We start from the raw sequence: 19,612 nt of genomic DNA on the forward strand, positions 1-19,612 counted from the left end.
GAAATAGTTAGGAATATATCCTCAAAATTTATATTATCCAACAACCTATGTTTGTTGTACATTGTTTATAAATTAGGGATTTTAAAACATTCATAATTTCATAGGTAACTATTTTTAATATTTAGGAATATAAAAATTGTCTAATAAAATATACATAACCATAAATCTTGTCATCAGGGCTAAGGAATTAATATTGATGGTTATCTTTCATTCTATTGAGATGTGTTGAGTTAAGACCCATAGGAAATAGGAGGAGGATATGGGAGAGGAGGAGGAGGAGGAGAAATGTATAGATGTATAGGAGCTGTGGAGAAAAAAAGAGTAAAGTCAGAAAAGGTGTACTTTTTTTTGCTTTATCCTAGTTGATATTAATAATTTTCTCAGATGCTAAAGAATTGACAGATTTACCATATTAAGAATTTTGTCTACATTTTAATTTTATTATTTTAGAAGATATTAAGTAAATTTTAAGAGCAAATTATTTTATGGTCTATATTTCTGAACTTAGAGATTTTTGTATTACTTTTGCATATATAGTTGTTTTCCATATGACGTAAATTACATATTTTCTTACAGCTAATGGAAAAATATATAAGAATAGGTTGCTGAATTGTGTGAAAGGTATAAAAGGTAAGTGATATGCAAATTGAGAAAGCAGATTAATTGAGGTACTTGTGTTATGCTTTTGTTTTATCCTCACCACGACATTTTGCTATCAATCTCATATATATCTCCATAATTAATTTTAATACATACACACGTTCACATTGATTTAATAATTTCCTGTGTTTTATTTTTAAAGTTATTCTACCTATCTTAGATTTTGCTCAATTTTGCCTGCGGAAATAATAAAATTTAGTCCTGGGTCTCAAAATTTTAGAGAAGCTAATATATCTTGAGATACAGAGTGCAGTCCAATAAGACAGTGAGCAAACGGAACCTTATTTGTATGGATACTTTGTTAAAAACTGTTTAAAATTTTGCTATTCTTCTGCTATAAATAACCTGAGTGGTTTATCAACTTTCAACATGCTACTTATGTGGGCTCATTTTGGATATTGGATGTAAATGAATAGATTAATTTTAGTTCATTAATGGCCCTCTTTAAATACTTAACTGTCCCTGGGCTCTTCTTTGTAATGAAATTGATAATCATGATACATAAGAATTGGTATTTATTACATTTTGACTTTTGTTTCAATTTCTTCATGTCTTCCTCTTTTATAGAGTTGCAAGTCAATGTTCATGACATTGACAGTATACTCGGAAACATGGCATTCAAACTCACAGCTGAGGAACTTAATGATCTAACCCCAAATCTACCAGTGAATGGTGAGAAACTTAACAGCTTTGCATCCTCAGGAGAATTTGGATTCTTAATAGCTTTGCCACCCTCAAGAGAATTTTGGCTGATATTTTTGGTAGTACTTATTTTATGGGAATGATTTTTTTTCTCTTAATATATTAATCTAAAGTTGGTACTTTTAAATTTTTCATTCATTCACTCATTCATTTAACAATTTTTTACTAAGCACTGTATATCAGGTGCTATGCTAAGTGCCAGAGATACAGTGGTAAGCAAAAATAGACATAGTCTTTGGCTTTATGGGGCCGAATGTAAACAATTCTTAGTGTACCAAGAGTAGCTGAGAAAGTTGCTAGGGCCTTAGTCAAATCAACAGTTTTCAGAGGAACTAGAGCTACCAGAGTTTCAGCCGATATGTACATTTTCCCTACTTATTTATATGCATGGATTTTCAAATTCTTGAATCAGATTTCTGGAATCGAGGACAGAATTGCCTGTCTTAAAGAAAAAATTGAATTAGAATTGAAGTGTGGTAAATCACAAAGTAATCTCTAATTTAAAGGAACTAAAATAGAATATATTAAGCTAGACACAGTCCAATAAGACAAAACAGCATTCCATAGGAACATTTTACTGAACACTGTCTCTTATGTATAAAAATGTTTGTTCATATGACTTGCATGCCATTTAGTTATAACTTTGCCATGGGTTGCATACTGTTTCACCATTGCCCTATGGTAAGCTCATTCCCCAAAATATATCTTTATCAAATCATTGCTTCATTTTTCAGTATTATTGATGTACCAATTAACATCTAACGTGTAGTTAGATGTTAAATATATGGGAGAGTGACATCAGCAAGATGGCAGAATAGGAGGTCCCTGCTCTAGTTCACCTCACAGAAACACTGATTATCAACTATCCACAGATAAGAATGCCTTGTTAAAATCTCAGAACCTGAGACTGAGGCTAAAAAGCACCCCCTTGGCACATAAAAAATGGAGGAAAGCTATATCAGAAGGGTGAGAGGAGAGGTTTCATTTTGTTGTAGTACAGCACCACACCAAAAGGGATCCCCAAGCCAGTGGTTTCTCTAGTGAGAAAAGAGACCTAAGGAGAACATCAAGCTTCCCCAGTGTTCTGGGCAATTTTAGTTGGGCCTATTTTTGTCTTTCCTCATGGGGAACAGTGGGGGAATTGGCAGGGCTAGACAACCTGGGATCACATAGGAACAGAAAAAGGGGGACATGGTTCACAGTAACCAGTGTGCTGACCTTGGTGATGGCACTGCATTCTGCTGGTGGCCATGCCCAACCGGAGAGCCCAGCCAGTGGCTTCCTGAAGCCTAATGGTCAGCAAATAGGTTGAATTTGAAGAGGCCTACATCAAGACATTATAATTAAATTGTCAAAAGCCAAAGAAAAAGAATTTTGAAAGCATCAAAGGAAAAGTGAATTATCACATACAAGGGACCCTCTATAAGACTGACAATGGATTTCTCAGCAGAAATCTTGTAGGCAAGAAAATAATGGGATTATATATTCAAAATATGGAGAGAAAAAAATATGCTAACCAAGAATACTGTATCTGGCAAAGCTGTCCTTCAGGAATGAAGGAGACAGAAACACATTCCCGTATAAACAAAAGCTGAGGGAGCTTATTATTACTAGTTTATTTCCCTACAAGAAATACTTAAGGGAGTTCTTCGAGCTAAAATGTAAGAATGCTAATTAACAACATAAAAACATATGAATGTATAAAACTCACTAATAAAGGTAAATATATTTAGACAAATCTGGAATTTTCTAATATTCTAATGGTGGTAGATAAATCACTTTCAACAGTAGTATAAAAGTTAAAAGATAAGCATATTAAAAATTACTATAACTATAATAATTTGTTAATGGGCACACAATACAAAAATGTATAAACCATAATATCAATAATCTAAAATGTAATGGGGAGGAAGTAAAAGTATAGAGTCTTTTTCTTTACTGTTGCCCAGGCTGGAGTTCAGTGGTGTGAGCTCAGCTCACTGCAACCAAGAGCCCTCCTGGACTCAAAGCAATCCTCCCACCTCAGCCTCTGAAGTAGCTGGGACTACAAGTGCACACCACCACACTTGGCTAATATTTTTGTATTTTTTTGTAAAGACAGAGTTTCACCATGTTGCCCAGGCTGGTCTTGAACTCCTGGGTTCCAGCAATCTGCCCACCTTAGCCTCTCAAAGTGCTGGGATTACAGGCGTGAGCCACCATTTTCCCTGTAATAGAGGGAATAATGGAAAAATAAAAATAAGTCAAGAGAAAGGAAGAAGTAAATTAAAAAAGAGAGAATGAAAGCATAACAAGTTGGCAAATAAAGTAATAATAAATATTGATTTAACTAAAATATAATATTATATTAAATGTAAATGGGATAAATATTCAAATTAAAACAAAAAGATTGTGAGTCTAGATTTAAAATAATATATACTACTTACATGAGACACATCTTAAATATAAATACAGAGAAAAGTTGCAAGCAAAAGGATGGATACATAATACAAACACAAATGAAAATAAAGCTGGTATAATTAAATTAATACCAAGCTAGGTAGAGATTATAGCAAGATAAGCCAGCATATTGCAGCATGATAAAGGAGTTAATTCATGAGGAAGATAATCCAGTTCTAAATTTTTATGTTCATAATAATATAATTTCAAAATATATAAAGCACAGAATTACAAAACTTAATGGAGAAATAAATCCTCACCATAGAGATTACAACATATATCCTTCAGAAATTGCTAGAATAAGCAATCAAAATTTATCAAGAATATTTGAATATTGAATATAATTAACAGACTTAATTTACATATATAGAGCATTGATGTGTGTTTCAGCAAAATTAAAACTTTTGAAAAAAAACATTACCAGGATCTTCCCTGTGGATCATTATGAAATAACTAGCTCTCCTGCCATAAACAATTATTAAACTGGACAATACATACAAGGCTACTGTTTTCAAGGATTGGACACAACAGAAAGTGCGAGACTCTGATCCGTGAGAGAAGAAAAAATTATGAAGTAAGCCTAAGGACAATTTTCCAGTTATAGTTTAGGAAGCTAAAGCCCAAGCAGAACACAGTGGTCACACTGAGCCGAGGCAGTTATAGATTAGAGTTCAGGGCTGTTGAAATGGCTGGAATCTGATGGGCATAGTGCCAGTGAGAAGAAGGCTGTGTAGGAAGTGAGGCAGAAGTCTATGGGGTCAGGCGGGGGATGCTCTGACTTCTGAGCCAAGGTTTAGACTGCACATGCTCAAAGTGATGCTACACTAGAAAGTAGCTGCTACAGGACTGAGAGCGGAACAAAGACACTAGAGGTAAAGCAATGCTAGTTGACGCATCAGTCCAGCTAGAGTGAAGAAACCTCATTAACACCTTGGACAAGTAGCTGAGAAACCAGAAAGGCTACACCTCCGAAGTAAATACCACATCCTGGAGTAAGGATTATTCTAGATCTGCACTGTCCAATATGGTAGCCATTAGCAATATGCAGTCATTTAAATTTAAATGAATTTAAATTAAATAATACTAGAAAATTAGTTCTGTAGTCACACTAGCCGTATTTCAAGTGCTTAATAGTCATACCTGACTAGTCCTATTGTATTAGTGCAGAGGTAGACATTTCCATCATCACAGAAAGGTCTATTTGACAGCACTGCTTTAGATCAATTATTACAATGTGCAAAATCAAACCTACACTAGTTCAGGGTCACCTGTATGGAACTGCCTGTTGGAATAAAATTCAAGATGCCTTAGAGGAATGGAACAGAATCCAGAGTCTTATGAGATATTAATCACAACATCCAAAATACAATAAATATTACTAGATAGATATGAAACAGAAAAGTATTATAGTCAAATAAAGAAAAAAGAAGAATCAACAGATACATAGTTAGATATAGCTCAGATGTCGGACTTCGCAAAGATTTTCAAGCAGCTATTACAATTATGACCAAGGACTTAAAGAAAAATAAAGGAGGACCACTTCCCACTAATCAATGGTTGAGTGATGCTCCTGAGTAAACTTAATCCCTGGCACCTCTAATATGCCCCAAACTGGCTAAGCATACTTATATAGCTAGAGAAAACAACTAGAGAATTACAGGTACTTGTAAGAAGTTATCATCATGGATGGGGCATGAACAACTTTTGCCTTGACCTTCTTCAGATTGGGATCGATGCTCTGTATGTGTGTTAATCCATTCATGTTGCTATAACAAAAATACCTAAAACTGGCTGATTTATAAACAATAGAAATTCATTTCTCACAGTTTCAGAGGCTAGGAAATCCAAGATCAAGGCGTTGACAGGTTTGGTGTTTGGAGAGGGCTCGCTCTCTGCTTCAAAGATAGAACATTCTGGCTGTATCCTTGCATGGTGGAAGGGGCAGAAGAGGCAAACTTGCTCCTTCAAGATGTTTCATAAGGGCACTAATCCCTGTCCCATGGGGGACAGAGCCCTCATGATGTAATCACCTGCCAGAGATTCTACATCTTAATAACATCCCTTTCGGAGTTAAGTTTCAACATATGAATTTTGAGGGGACACCAATATTCAGACAATAGCATTCTACTCCTGATCTCCCAAAAATACATTCATCCCATCCCAATAGCCCCCAAAGTCTTAACTTGTTCCAGCACCAACTCTAAAGTACAGAGTCACATCTAAATATCATCTAAGTATGGTGGTATGGGTGAGACTCAAGGTATAGTTTATCCTTAGGAAAATTTTCCTCTGGCTATGAACCTATGAAATCAAACAAATTATGTGCTTCCAAAATATAATAGGCATAGGATATATATTCCCCTTCTAAAGAGGAGAAATAAGGAAGGAAGGAAGGAAGGAAGGAAGGAAGGAAGGAGCGAGCGAGGGAGGGATGGAGGGAGGTAAAGAAGGAAGAAGGGAGGGAGAGAAGGAGGGAGGGAAGGAGGGAAGGAGGGAGGGAAGGAGGGAAAGAGGAAGGGAAGGAGGAAAGGAAGGAGGTAAAGAGGAAGGGAAGGAGGAAAGGAAGGAGAGAGGGAATGAGGGAAAGAAAGAAGGAAGGGAAGGGAGAAGGAAGGGAGGGAGGGAAAGAAAGATGGAAAAGAGGGAAGTAGAGAAGGAGGGAAATTAGTCCCAAGTAAATTCAAAACCCAACAGGTCAAAGAACATTAAGTCTTAAGGCTTGAGAATGATCTTATTTGATTCAGTGTCTCACCTTCCAGACATACTGCGGCAGAGGTTTGACCCCAAAGTTTCTAGGTGGCCCTGTGTTCGTGGCTTTGCTGGGCGCAGCCCACACAGCATCTCTCCCATGTTGGAGTCACATACCTGTGCCTCTCCCAGGCTGGAGTTACACACTGGTGGCTCCACTGGTCTGTGGTCTTGGAGGGCAGTCCTGCCCCCATGGCTCCACTGGGCATTCATTTCCTTAGTGGGGGCTCTCTGCAGTGGCTTCGCCCCATGGAAGTTTTCTGCTTGTTCCCCAAGGCTCTGCAGAACATCCTTTAAATCTAGGTGGAGGTAGCCACACCCCCACAGTTCTTGCATTTTGCACACCTGCAGAGTTGGCCCCATATACTGCCACCAAGGCACAAAAAATTAAAAAATACTTAGAGATGAATGAAAATGAAAACACAACATACTAAACTGTGGGATGCAGTGAAGGCAGTGCTCGGAGGGAAATTTATAGATGTAAATGCCTACATTAAAAAAGACGAAAGAACTCAAATCAATAACCTAATATTGCACTTTGAGAAACTAGAAAAGGAATACCAAACTAAAAGCAATGCTGGTACAAGGAAGGAAATAAAGATTAAAGCGAAGATAGATAACACTTAGACATTTTGTAGAAAAACAATAGCAAGATTAGTGAAACCAAAACTGAATTCTTCGAAAAGATCAACAAAATTGACAAACCTTTAACCAGACTGACAAAGAAAAAAAGAGAAAAGATACAAATAACTAAAATCAGAAATGCAAGTGGGGTCATTACCACCAAGCTTACAAAAATAAAAAGGTTTATGAGAGCATATTATGTCAATTGTATGGCGACAGTATAATAACCTAGATGAAATTCCTAGAAACACTAATTACCTAAAATCACTCAAGAAGAAATATCAACAGGCCTATGACATGTGGAGATTGAATCAGTAATAATAAAAAAAAAAAGTCCATGTGTCTCTGTGTCTGTTTCTATGCTGGTACCATGCCATTTTGCTTACTGTATAATTTGAAGTCATGTAATGTGATTCCTCGTTTTGTTCTTTTTGCTTAGGATAGCTTTGGCTATTCTGGGTCTTTTGTGGTTCCATATAAATTTTAGGATTGTTTTTTCTATTTCTGTGAAGAATATCATTGGTATTTGAACAGGAATTCTGTTGAATTGAATCTGTGGATGGCTTTGGGGAGTATGGACATTTTAACTGTTATTGATTCTTTCAATTCATGAACATGGAATAATTTTCCATTTTTTTGTTGTTGTTGTTGTCCTGTTCAATTCCCTTCATCATTGTCTCATAGTTTTCATTATAGAGATCTTTCACTTCTTTGATTAATTCCTAGGTGTTTAATTTTATGTGTGGCTGATGTAAATGGGATTACTTTTTGGATTTCTTTTTCAGCTTGTTCATTGCTGGCATATAGAAATGTTACAGACTTTTGTACACTGATTTTGTATCCTGCAGCTTTATTGAATTTATCACTTCTAGTAGTTTTGGGTGGAGTCTTTAGGTTTTTGCAAATCTAAGATCATATTATCCACAAGCAAGATAATTTGACTTTCTCCTTTGCAGTTTGGATGTCCTTTATTTATTTGTCTTGTCTAATTGCTCTAGCTAGGACTTTTAGTACTGTGCTGAATAACAGTGGTGAAAGTGGGCGTGTTTGTCGTCATGGCTGAATCTTAGAGGAAAGGCTTTCAGTTTTTCCTCATTCAGCATTGTACTAGCTATGGATCTGTCATATATGGCTTTTATTATGTTAAGATATGTTTCTTCTATCTCAAGTTTTTTGAGGGTTTTCATCATGAAGGGATTTGAACTTTATCAAATGTTTTTTCAGCATCAGCTGAAATGATCTTATGGTTTTTGTCCTTTAGTCTGCTGTTAGGATGTATCACATTAATTGATTTGCATATGTTGAACCATCCTTGCATCCCAGGGAAAAGTCCCACATGGTCATGATAAATGATCTTTTTAGTGTATTGTTGAATTTAGTTTGCTAATATTTTGTTATATATATTTGTTGTTGTTGAGGATTTTTGCATCAGTATTAATCAGCTATATTGGCCTGTAGTTTTCTTTTTTTATGTGTCTTTGTCTGATTTTGATATCAGGGTAATACTGGCCTTGTAGAATGAATTTGGAGGAGGAAAGGAAGGAGAGAGGGAACAAGGGAAAGAAAGAAGGAAGAGAAGAGAGAAGGAAGGGAAAATGAATTTGGATGGCCTTGTAGAATGAATTTGGATGTATTTTCTTCTCTATTTTTCAGAATAGTTTGAGTAGGGTTGGTATTAGTTCTTTAAATGTTTGGTAGAATTTAGCAGTGAAGACATCAGATCCTGGGATTTTCCTTGCTGGGAGAATTTTTATTATGGCTTGATCTCATTTCTTGTTATTGATGTGTTCAGGTTTTGGATTTCTTCGTGGTTCAACCTTGGTAGGTTGTATGTGTCTAGAAGTTTGTCTATTCCTTCTAGATTTTCCAATGTATTACGATATTGTTGCTCATAGTAGCCACTAATGATCCTTTGGATCTCTTTGGTATCAGTTGTCATGTCTTCTTTTTCATCTCTGATTTTATTTATTTGGCTCTCTTCTCTTTTATTCTTAGTTACTCTTGCTAAAGGTTTGTTGATTATGTTTAACTTTTCAAAAAACCAACTTTTTGTTTCATTGATCTTTTGTATTTTCTTCATTTCAATTTCATTTATTTCTGCCCTAATATTTATTTTTTCTTTTCTTCTACCAATTTTGGGTTTGATTTGCTCTTGCTTTTCTAACTCTTTAAGATGCGTTGTTAGGTTATTTATTTGAAGTTTTTCTTTTTTTGGTGTGGCACTTATAGTGATAAGCTTCACTCTTAGTACTGCTTTTGCTATACCCCATAGGTTGTGGTATGTTGTGTTTCCATTATCATTTTTTTTCAAGATTTTTTTTTTTTTTTTGAGACGGAGTTTTTCTCATTGCCCAGGCTGGAATGCAATGGCGTGATCCCTGCTCACCGCAACCTCCGCCTCCTGGGCTCAAGGGATTCTCCTGCCTCAGCCTCCCAAGTAGCTGGGATTACAGACATGCACCATCACACCCAGCTGATTTTTGTAATTTTAGTAGAGATGGAGTTTCTCCACATTGGTCAGGGTGGTCTCGAACTCCCGACCTCAGCTGATCTGCCCACCTTGGCCTCCCAGAGTGCTGGGATTACAGGCATGAGCCACTACGCCCAGCCAGGAAATTTTTTAATTTTCTTCTTAATCTCTTCATTGACCCATGGTCACTCAGAAGGATATTGTTCAATTTCAATGTATTTGTACATTTTCCAAAATTCTTCTTGTTACGAATTTCTAATTTTATTCCATTGTTGTCAGATCTTTGCTATTATTTCCATTTTTTGAATGTTGTAAGGCTTCTTTTGTGACCTAACATATGGTCTATCCTTGAGAATAATCCATGTGCTGAGGAAAGAATATATTCTGCAGCTATTGGATGAAATTTTCTGTAAATATCTATTAGATCCATTTGGTTTATAATGTAGACTAAATCCGATGTTTCTTTGTTGATTTTCTGTCTAAAAGATCTGTCCAATGCTAAAAGTGGGATGTTGAAGTCTCCAGCGACTGTTGTATTGGAGTCCATCCCTCTGTTTAGCTCTAATAATATTTGCTTTGTACATCTGGGTGCTCCAGTGTTGGGTGCATATATATTTAAAATTATTATATCCTCCTGCTGAATTGACCCCTTTATCATCATATAGTGACCTTCTTTGTCTCTTCTTATAGTTTAGTCTTAAAATCTATTTTATCTGATATAAGTATAGCCATTCCTGCTCATTTTGGTTTCTTATTGGCATGGAATATCTTTTTCTATCCCTTATTTTCAGTCTGTGTGTGTCTTTATAGGTGAAGTGTATTTCTTGTAGACAACAGAATCAATTAGTCTTTTTTTGGCGGCAGGGGGGTCCATTCAGTGACAGTAGGTGTTTTGATTGGAGAGTTTAGTTCATTTATATTCAATGTTATTATTGATAAGTAAAGACTTACTCCTGCCATTTTGTTGTTTTCTGGCTGTATTGTGGTCTTCTCTTTGTTCTTTTTTTCCTTTTTATCTTCCTTTTAGTAAAGGTGATTTTTTGTGGTCATATGATTTAGTTTGTTTTTTTATTTTTTGTGTATTCATTGTATGATTTTTTTTGTTTGAGGTTACCATGAGGCTTGCAAATACTATCTTATAAGCCATTATTTTAACCTGATAACTACTTGACACTTTTACATAAGCAAACAAGCAAAAATAAAACAAATAAAGACTACACCTTAACTTCATCCCCCTGCTTTTAAACTTTTGTTGTTTCTATTTATATCTTTTTGTACTATGTCTTGAAAAGTTGTAGTTATCATTTTTGATTCGTCATTGTTTAGTTTTTCTACTTAAGAAAAGAACAGTTTACACACCACAGTCACACTGTTATAATAGTCTCTTTTTCTGTGTACTTACTGTTACCAGTGAGTTTTCTACCTTCAGATGATTTCTTATTGCTCATTAACATCCTTTTCTTTTCTTGTAATAGCAAAAAATCAGAAACAACCTAAATATTCATCTACAGGAGAATGGATCAATTCATGTTGGAATAACATTATAGTAGAATAATAAACAGTAGTTCAAATGAATGAAGAAGACCTTCACGTTTCAACATGGGCAAATCTTTTTTAAAAAGCAAAGAAAATTGAATTAAAAATGCCAGTGGCAAAGGAAATTCACATTATTATATGACATATATAAATTTTAAAGTTACGCAAAACTACTTCACATATACATGTACAATGTGCATGGGAATTATAAACACTGTATTTAAGACAGTGGTTCACATGAGAAAAATGTGAGAGAATAATAGGGCTGAGGATGAAGAGGATTTCACAGGACATTTTTGCTACATCAGTAGTGTTTATTCCTGAAGCTGGATGGAATACAAAGGTGTCAGTGGTATCTTCATAAAATGTTTCATCCCTGTAATAGTTTGTAATTTAACAAAAAATGAGAGGAATTATTCAAAATTATTTGATAAATTTATTCAGAGAAGAGAAAACTGTTTAGTTCAGGAAACGAGAATAATACTTCCCTACTCTTGGCAGTATGTGACTTTTTTCTTCGCCATTTATATAAATGGTCTAGTAGGTATGCCGCAACCTTTGAAAGTGAATTATATAAACTTATTCTCCTCTTCCCTAAAAAGCTCAAGAGTAGACATTTTAATTCTACTTTTATTACTGACAGTCTTTGTACAACTGAACATACCTCATTGGACCTTAGTCTTCTTGGTGAAACTTATATCCATAATACATAGTAATTCATAGCCTTTGTCACATTTTATGGTTATTCAAATTTGCTTATATTCCTCTCTTTTTTCCCCAGGAGGGATTATTGATGTCACTAAACCAGACACTGTCTTGAAAAACATGGGGATGAAACTCACAGGAATGGAAAGTGAAGCTTTGATAGAGAACTTACCTGTTGATGGTGAGCATTTAAATTTTTCAACTGATGAAGATAACCTGAGAATATCAACATCTGTATAATCACCTCTGAAAAAGTTTGCTATTAAGAAGACATTTATAAAAACTTAGAAATGAACTCAGAAAGAAAATAAGGTGATATTCTTGTGATTTTATGAACATATGTCAGCAACTCCTTTAAATTTGGATTCAAAGGAAAGCTGAACACGTGGACAGGACTGACCACATATTGTACAATTCAGCTTATATGAAATATCCAGGATTGGTAAATCAATTGAGACAGAGAGTGGATTAGATTCCCTACTAGGGGCTGGTTACTATAGGCTAATGGAGATGAAGTTTGAGGTAATAGAAATGTTCTTAAATTAGATTGTGGTGATAGTCGCCTAGCTCTATGCATATGCTTAAAAAAACACCACCACATGCAATTGTACACTTTAAATGAGTGTCCAAGCACAGTGGCTCTTGCTTGTAATCCCAACATTTTGGGAGGCTGAGGCTGGAGAAGAATTTGAGACCAGCCTGGGCAACATAGTGAGACCTCTACTAAACATTAAAAAAATTATCTGTACTAAAAATTTTTTTAAAACTTATCTAGGCATGGTGGCATGCATCTGTCGTCCCAGCTACTCTGGAAGCTGAGGAAGGAAGATTGCTTGAGCCTGAGAGGTTGAGGCTGCAGTGAGCTGTGATTTCACCACTGCACTCCAGCCTAAATGACAGAGCGACAGAGCGAGGTTGTCTGGGGGAAAAAAAATGGTAGATTATGTGGTTTGTGAATTACTGTAGTTTCCCCTTATCCATGATGCAACATATGTTCCAAAAACCCCAGTGGATGCCTCAAACTATGGATAGTACAGAATCATATGTATACTTCTGTAGTTTGGTGTGTGACAACAAAACTAGCATAAATTTCTTTTTCTTCCTTTACAATTTCACAGATAGAAGATGCATCAGTATTACAGATCTGAGCAACCTCAGCATACAAATTTTTGTCTTTCCTTATTAAGTTTGGAACTTTACCTTTTCACTTAAAGGAAACATTTTACAGCTTCACTTTAGCATATCCAAATACCCAAGATCACTAATCTTGCACTTTGGAGCCATTAAGTAAAATAAGGGTTACTTGAATACAAGCACTGTAATACTGAGACAGTTGATCTGATAATCAAGGTGATTACTAAGTGACTGATGGGTGGGTAGTATATACAGCATTGAATATGTTCAGCAAAGAGATTATTCACATCCCAGGCAGGACAGAGCAGGGTGGTGCAAGATTTCATCCGTGCTACTCAGAATGGTGTACAATTTAAAACTTATGAATTGTTTATTTCTGGAATTTTTCATTTAATATTTTCAGACCACTACTGACCGCAGGTAACTGAAACTACAAAATGTGAAAGCACACATAAGAGGAGGCTGCTGTGTATTCACAACAGTTCAGCAAATCTAAAAAAATGAATAATGGCCTACTTGATTTTTTTAAATAAAAAAGAAAATGAGGAACAAAAATTCCTCTCAGCCTAGATTTTATAACATGGCCAATTGATGCTTGCTTCTGGCCACTTTCTGTAACTTATAAGATAATCAATACAAACTTCAGTTATTGGAAATGTTTTTCAATTATAGTCTTACTAACAGAGTTTCTCAATTACATGGAACTTCTGTTTAAATATTTGTCATTTACAATTAGGCAAACAATCAAGAATATGTTTTGCAAATGAAGAACAGAGAGAACATTTCTTAGTTGTTTTTCATCCAATAAAAGAAAATGTATCTGAGATTCTAACACAACCTCAATTTCTGAGTTAATTTTATCTGTGTAACATACTTTCATTTTAACGTATTTTTATTTTTATTTTTGTTTTTATTTTGAGATGGAGTTTCACTCTGTTGACCAGGCTGGAGTGCAGTGGCGCAATCTCGGCTCACTGCAACCTCCGCCTCCCAGATTCAAGCAATTCTCCTGCCTCAGCCTCCCAAGTAGCTGGGACTACAGGCATGCACCACCACACCCAGCTAATTTTTGTATTTTTTTAGCATAGTCAGGATTTCATCATGTTGGCCAGGCTGGTCTCAAACTCCTCACCTCAAGTGAGCCACCCGCCTCGGCCTCCCAGAGTGCTGAGATTACAGGCATGAGCCACTGCACCCAGCCTCATTTTAATGTTTTTTAAAATTTGGTTTTATAAATAAATATTAAGCTTTCACTTTACAAAATATCTCGTATTAATCACTGGAGTGATTATTATTTTACTGATGTAACAACGGAGTAAGAAACTCTGCCTCAGGGAAAAGTTAGAAACTACTGAATATCAACTCATTACATAAGGAGATTATTTCTAAAATCCAAACTGAAACATTAGTATGCAATACACACAAGTTGTAAGTCCTATTCTTTGTGTTTGATGTAAACAGTAGAAAGTTTTCCAAGGCATAGGAGTCATAAAGCAGACCCCATGAAAAAAAGTGACTTTATTATATAACACCCTTGACTGTTAGAGATTTTATTTCCTTTAGGACAATGAGTCAACACCCTAGAAATCATAATCTGGAACTTCTAACTCATGAAAGGGATAAATAGGATAAAATTATAGAGTATATGATTTCTTTTTATTTTGTATTTTAATGAGTGTCAGTGGCATGTCCATATGATTTGCATGTTTTCTTAACAGTTAATCAGAAGGTTGAAATGAAAAAGTTAATGGATGCTTTAAAAGCTTTCACTGATGAGTGACAAGTTACTATAAAACTGTGTTAATGTTTTAGATGCTTTCCCGATTTACTCAAATTGTCATATTTTGTCTTGTATTACTTTTTCATTAAATACAGCTTCTTATAGTATTCTGTTGGACTTTACCCTATCTAAATTTAACAATACAATTAAAATTCTGTATTTTAGTAAGCAATATAGAGGAAATATTTTTAATAAATCAATAATATGATTTATTTTACCAATATTCGGATAACCCATATCTTGACTGGCATAACAAATAGCAAGCTGAAGCTTTAATAGGGAACAAAATATTAGTGACATTGTGAAGAGAAAAAACATGTAATTGAAAATATACCCCACAATATCAATTTCTCCTGCCACAATTATAAATTTCTATGATTTCCATTCTAATTTGGTGGCCAATCTTAATAGCAAGATTACTGCTCTGCTGCATGAGATGCCCACAAATTCATACTAAGAGAGGATTTTCTTATTTATGAAATTATGGAAGTATGTTCTGTTTGCATTTCTCCCATAATTCAGTGTAGTTGTATGGGTCTCTTCCTATCTGTTCACTACCTCAAATTGAAGATGGTACAGCACAGATGATGATTTTTTTATTATTTGGAATTATTAGATGGTCCCCAAAATGGTCAAGCATTAAACTCTTTGAATTATCCATTTGCACAATAACTGTGTGACCACCCACTTTCTTTTCCTTGTGAGGCAAATTGTGCCTTTTCTTATAGCTGCTGGAAAGGTATGTCAGAACAGATTGTTGGATGGTGTGAAGTCTATGAAAGGTATCTAAGAAGCATGATTCACATAAATGTCTTCTAAAAAACAACACATGTGTCTATACCACTAGGTTTTAATGGTGTGTATGTGTCTATATTTAGATCTGTCATTTTATTACATTCATTACATGGTACTTTGATATAATTACCCATGTTATATTATTGCAAGGAGTCTGTTCTCTTTTGAATATTTCTAAATGGCACCCTCAAAGAATCATTTGAAATCTAATTACATACAGAATATAGTGTAGAGAAGATAGGGCAGTTTTCTGGAAATTTGCCCAATAGCGACCTATTATATGAAGGATTTTAGAGTGCTCTTTATTATAATTTTATTCCATGAATAAAGATTCTTCCAGTTATGTTCTATAATATGTACTTTCCCAAATGCAAGTTAACAAGTTTAAAAAGTAGAAAAAAACGTAGAATTGTAGCCAAGCTGCTTTTTTGCTGCTTCTTTCACCTATCAGTCCTTAGAATAAGAGAAGGGAGTAGAAGAGGAAAAAGGGATGGTTACAAGTTCTGCTTTTTAGTACATGGTGAGAGAAATCTCTTGCTGGTGGCATTTGGCCTCCTTCCAGACCCATAGAATAATGGCAGTTAACATTTGTGGTGAATGTGTTGTCCATAATACTCTCATAGAGCAATTTGTTACCATTTTAAATCTACTTTTTAGATGTGGCAATAAAGTATAACCTTGATAGTCAGAAATTCAAATGATCACTTTCAGCTATTGTTTTGATTTTACTCGGGAGACAGACCTGCCTAGTATTATCCCCAGAAGCCCCATGGGGACAACTGTACCATTGGTATTCTTTTGGGCCCTCTTTTTGTAGATAATTATTACTTAATAATGCAGATATAAACTTTAAATACATAGTCACAGTTCCCCAAATAATGCTTCAACTTCAGAATTATTTTTGTTAAGTTGTTCTTAATATGATGATAGGTGATTTGCTGAGCTTATCTCACATGCCTATTCACTAATACAAATAAGTAGTACATCTATCTTTATTTTTATTATAATAAAGGGCATATCAGGTAAAAATCAATGCCTGAATATATCAATATTTTGAAATCATTAATTTTTGTCATCATGAGTCTTTGTTTCTTTTCTAAGCAGGAAGGGTTAAAGTCAATAACCTAGACACTATTCTGGGAAACCTGGGGATTGTACTCAAAGAAAAGGAACTTAAAGATCTGACCGAAAATGTTTCACTTAGTGGTAAGAATTGTAGAGAGCAATGGAGCTTAGAAAGGAATTGACACTGTGGGCTTGTATAAGGGAATACATATGAACTAGTGATATTTCATATACAAAAACATGCATTTTGCTAAGATAAGTTAGAAGCCTGTCCTAATGGACAAAGCATGTATTTTTTAAGGTGTTAAAAGAAAAAAATCTTTAGACAAAATGATGTTAACAGAATTCATTTGAGCATTAAAGGATTCATGGGTCAGGCATCACTCAGACCTGGAAAAGGTTCAGAGAGCTCCACTTTAGCAGCAGGGTGTTAGAATGTAGTATCTGGCTGGATGTTCTCTTCCATCTACAGTTCCACATTGTGGGAGGAAGTAGGAATATTGGTGGATAGCTAGCTGCTTATTTGCCATAGAAACTATCTACATTTTCAAAAATGAAAGAATAAAGCATAATAAGAATAGGGCATGTCTCTTTGATTCAGAAATCCATAGTCATTAGCTTCTTTCCTTCTGTGTTCTTTGCATTGCTTAGAAAATAGTCAAGACCAATCTACAATTAGGAAATGTACGTGGAGCAGAATGAAAATTTTAAAATAGGCGATACCTTCACTAAATAGTCATTCCTCAGCCAGTTGTATTAAATTACCATTACTCATTTCATTTTTATACATTTTCCAAGGGAAATATTTTCAATATTATGTCTATGCTGAAGACTTCCAGATTCCCAGCTTGTTTCTCCCCTTAGTATAAGATCAATCTATACAAAACTCCTATTATACTTTCTTTTTTTTTAATTTGTGATATAATTTTAATATGTATAATTTTGGTTTAATAAATCAAATCCATGACAAAAGTTGTTCTCATCAAAGCTAATAATTCTGCAACTTCCAGAAAGGACTTTGTAGGAAAATTAAAATACAAACAAAAATAAAAGCCACTAGAAATTTTAAGTCTGTACAGAAAAGAACAGGTTAAGACAAACTGTGTTACCTCTACAGTTGGAGAAGCCCTTTTGACTATTCCCTGTATTGTTTTGCTTCTTAGCCAAGTACGCAGCATGTTCTTATGAAGATAATTTTGTCATACTTTGTATATTTCTTAAAGTTTGAAAAATTGGGTTTCTCTAAATGTAATTTTGCAAAATGTTTAAAGTTCCACGTTGAGTTCCAAGAATTTTCTAGGCTACTAGAAGTTAGACTGCTTTCATATTAAACAGCTAACTTCCTCCACAGCAAATTGACTCAATCAGGAACCTTCGTTTGAAGGTGTGTTAGAGGGTGGGGTAAATACCTGATAGCTGTCTTTTTGGTCAAAGAAAAGGTGCATATCAAGAACTTGGGGGCAGGGGGAAAGCACACTGTTTCTTAGCCAGGAAAGACAAATAATCCAACGCTGCTAGTCTTAACCCCAGACCAGAGAACTGCAGATCTGATTGGGCCTAAATTAAGTAGCTTAATGAAACCATGTAATTACTTGTTCTCCTTTCTTTTGCTGGAAAATATACCAGTTTAAATGAGCTTCACCTTCTGGGTGAAGTTTCTAAGGTCAACATGAATCCTCTTACCTCTCTCACTGCTCATGTTCTGCCTTTTCAAAAGGACCACTATGAACAGATCAGCGCATTCTCTAGGCCAAAAGGGCTAGCCGGGTGGCAAGATCAATTTAGCTACTTTGTATTTGCAGAGTCAAATTACAGATGGTTTCCAAAGGTCTTGAACATGAGGCTTTGGCATAGCCTCAATATATGGGAGTCACTGTGATGAGATGTGCCTAATGTTAATTTGATATTCTGACACTGCTACTATTTTACCAGAACTAAGAACATACTGAGCTGGAGCTTCCTGAGGGCAGGAGAGTATTGGAAAAGGTATCCAGAAGACCCTCTCGTCAACTACTCAGGCAGCCACTATTCATCTATTTTTAAAGTACCCCATTTTCAGGCCGGGCATGGTGGCTCATGCCTGTAATCCCAGCACTTTGGGAGGCGAGGCGGGTGGATCACAAGGTCAGGAGACCAGCCTGGCCAACATGGCGAAGCCCCGTCTCTACTAAAAATACAAAAATCAGCCGAGTGGTGTGGCGGGCGCCTGTAATCCCAGCTACTCAGGAGGCTGAGGCAGGAGAATTGCTTGAAACCGGGAGGCGGAGGTTGCAGTGAGCCCAGATCACGCCACTGCACTCCAGCCTGGGCAACAGAGCGACTCTGTCTCCAAAAAAGAAAAAAAGTACCCCATGTTCAGCCCCTGTGCCAAATTTGCCTAGGTTTTCCAGCTGACAAGGAATACTGGGAGTTAAAATGCAGAGTATTACTATAGTTAGTTTTCTAGGCTTCTCTTATGAAAAGTATATGTAAACACATTCATTTAAAAATCCTATTATACTTTCTTACTTTCACCGTATTTTAAAATTTAATTTTATAATTTTCTGCCATATACTGGTTTCTCTCTTAGTAGGTTAAACCATCGTTTTCCATTCACATAAGCTAGAATGTTTTGTATTAGCCTTTACTCCTCACACCCCGTCCCTGCCCGTATTCCATGAATTGCCAAATGAAGTCATCTCTAACTACAGGTTATTTCCTTTTAAGTCTGTGTTTTCTAGAGCTATCAGAATGCTTTATCTAAAATATAAATGCTTTATATTCCTGCTTGAATCCCTTTGGTGATTTGCTATTGACTATCAAAAAAATCCAAGTTCTCTAGTCCAACCATGGAATCTAGAAGCCTCTCTTACATTTGGTCTTGACTTCCAGCCTTTCTTATTACCTCCTGTCTCTCACATTGCTCTGCAGTCACACTGAAACATCTGAACCCCCATGTTGGTTATGAATAGCAC

The 19,612-nt window shown here is 35.5% G+C and overlaps 1 protein-coding gene across 1 annotated transcript in view; it reads left to right on the top strand.

Annotated features, from left to right (window-relative positions):
* The window catches only part of LOC100445724 (EF-hand calcium-binding domain-containing protein 3), a 544,420-nt gene that overhangs the window by 298,104 nt on the left and 226,704 nt on the right, over nucleotides 1-19,612 (top strand). The window contains exons 51-53 of the mRNA XM_063718854.1: nucleotides 577-630; nucleotides 1,228-1,332; nucleotides 11,961-12,065. Coding sequence (XP_063574924.1) covers nucleotides 577-630; nucleotides 1,228-1,332; nucleotides 11,961-12,065 — 264 coding nt within the window. The remainder of the gene's footprint in view (nucleotides 1-576; nucleotides 631-1,227; nucleotides 1,333-11,960; nucleotides 12,066-19,612) is intronic.

This window comes from Pongo abelii, chromosome 19 (assembly GCF_028885655.2).
Source record: "Pongo abelii isolate AG06213 chromosome 19, NHGRI_mPonAbe1-v2.0_pri, whole genome shotgun sequence".
NCBI classification, from domain to species: Eukaryota; Metazoa; Chordata; class Mammalia; order Primates; family Hominidae; genus Pongo; species Pongo abelii.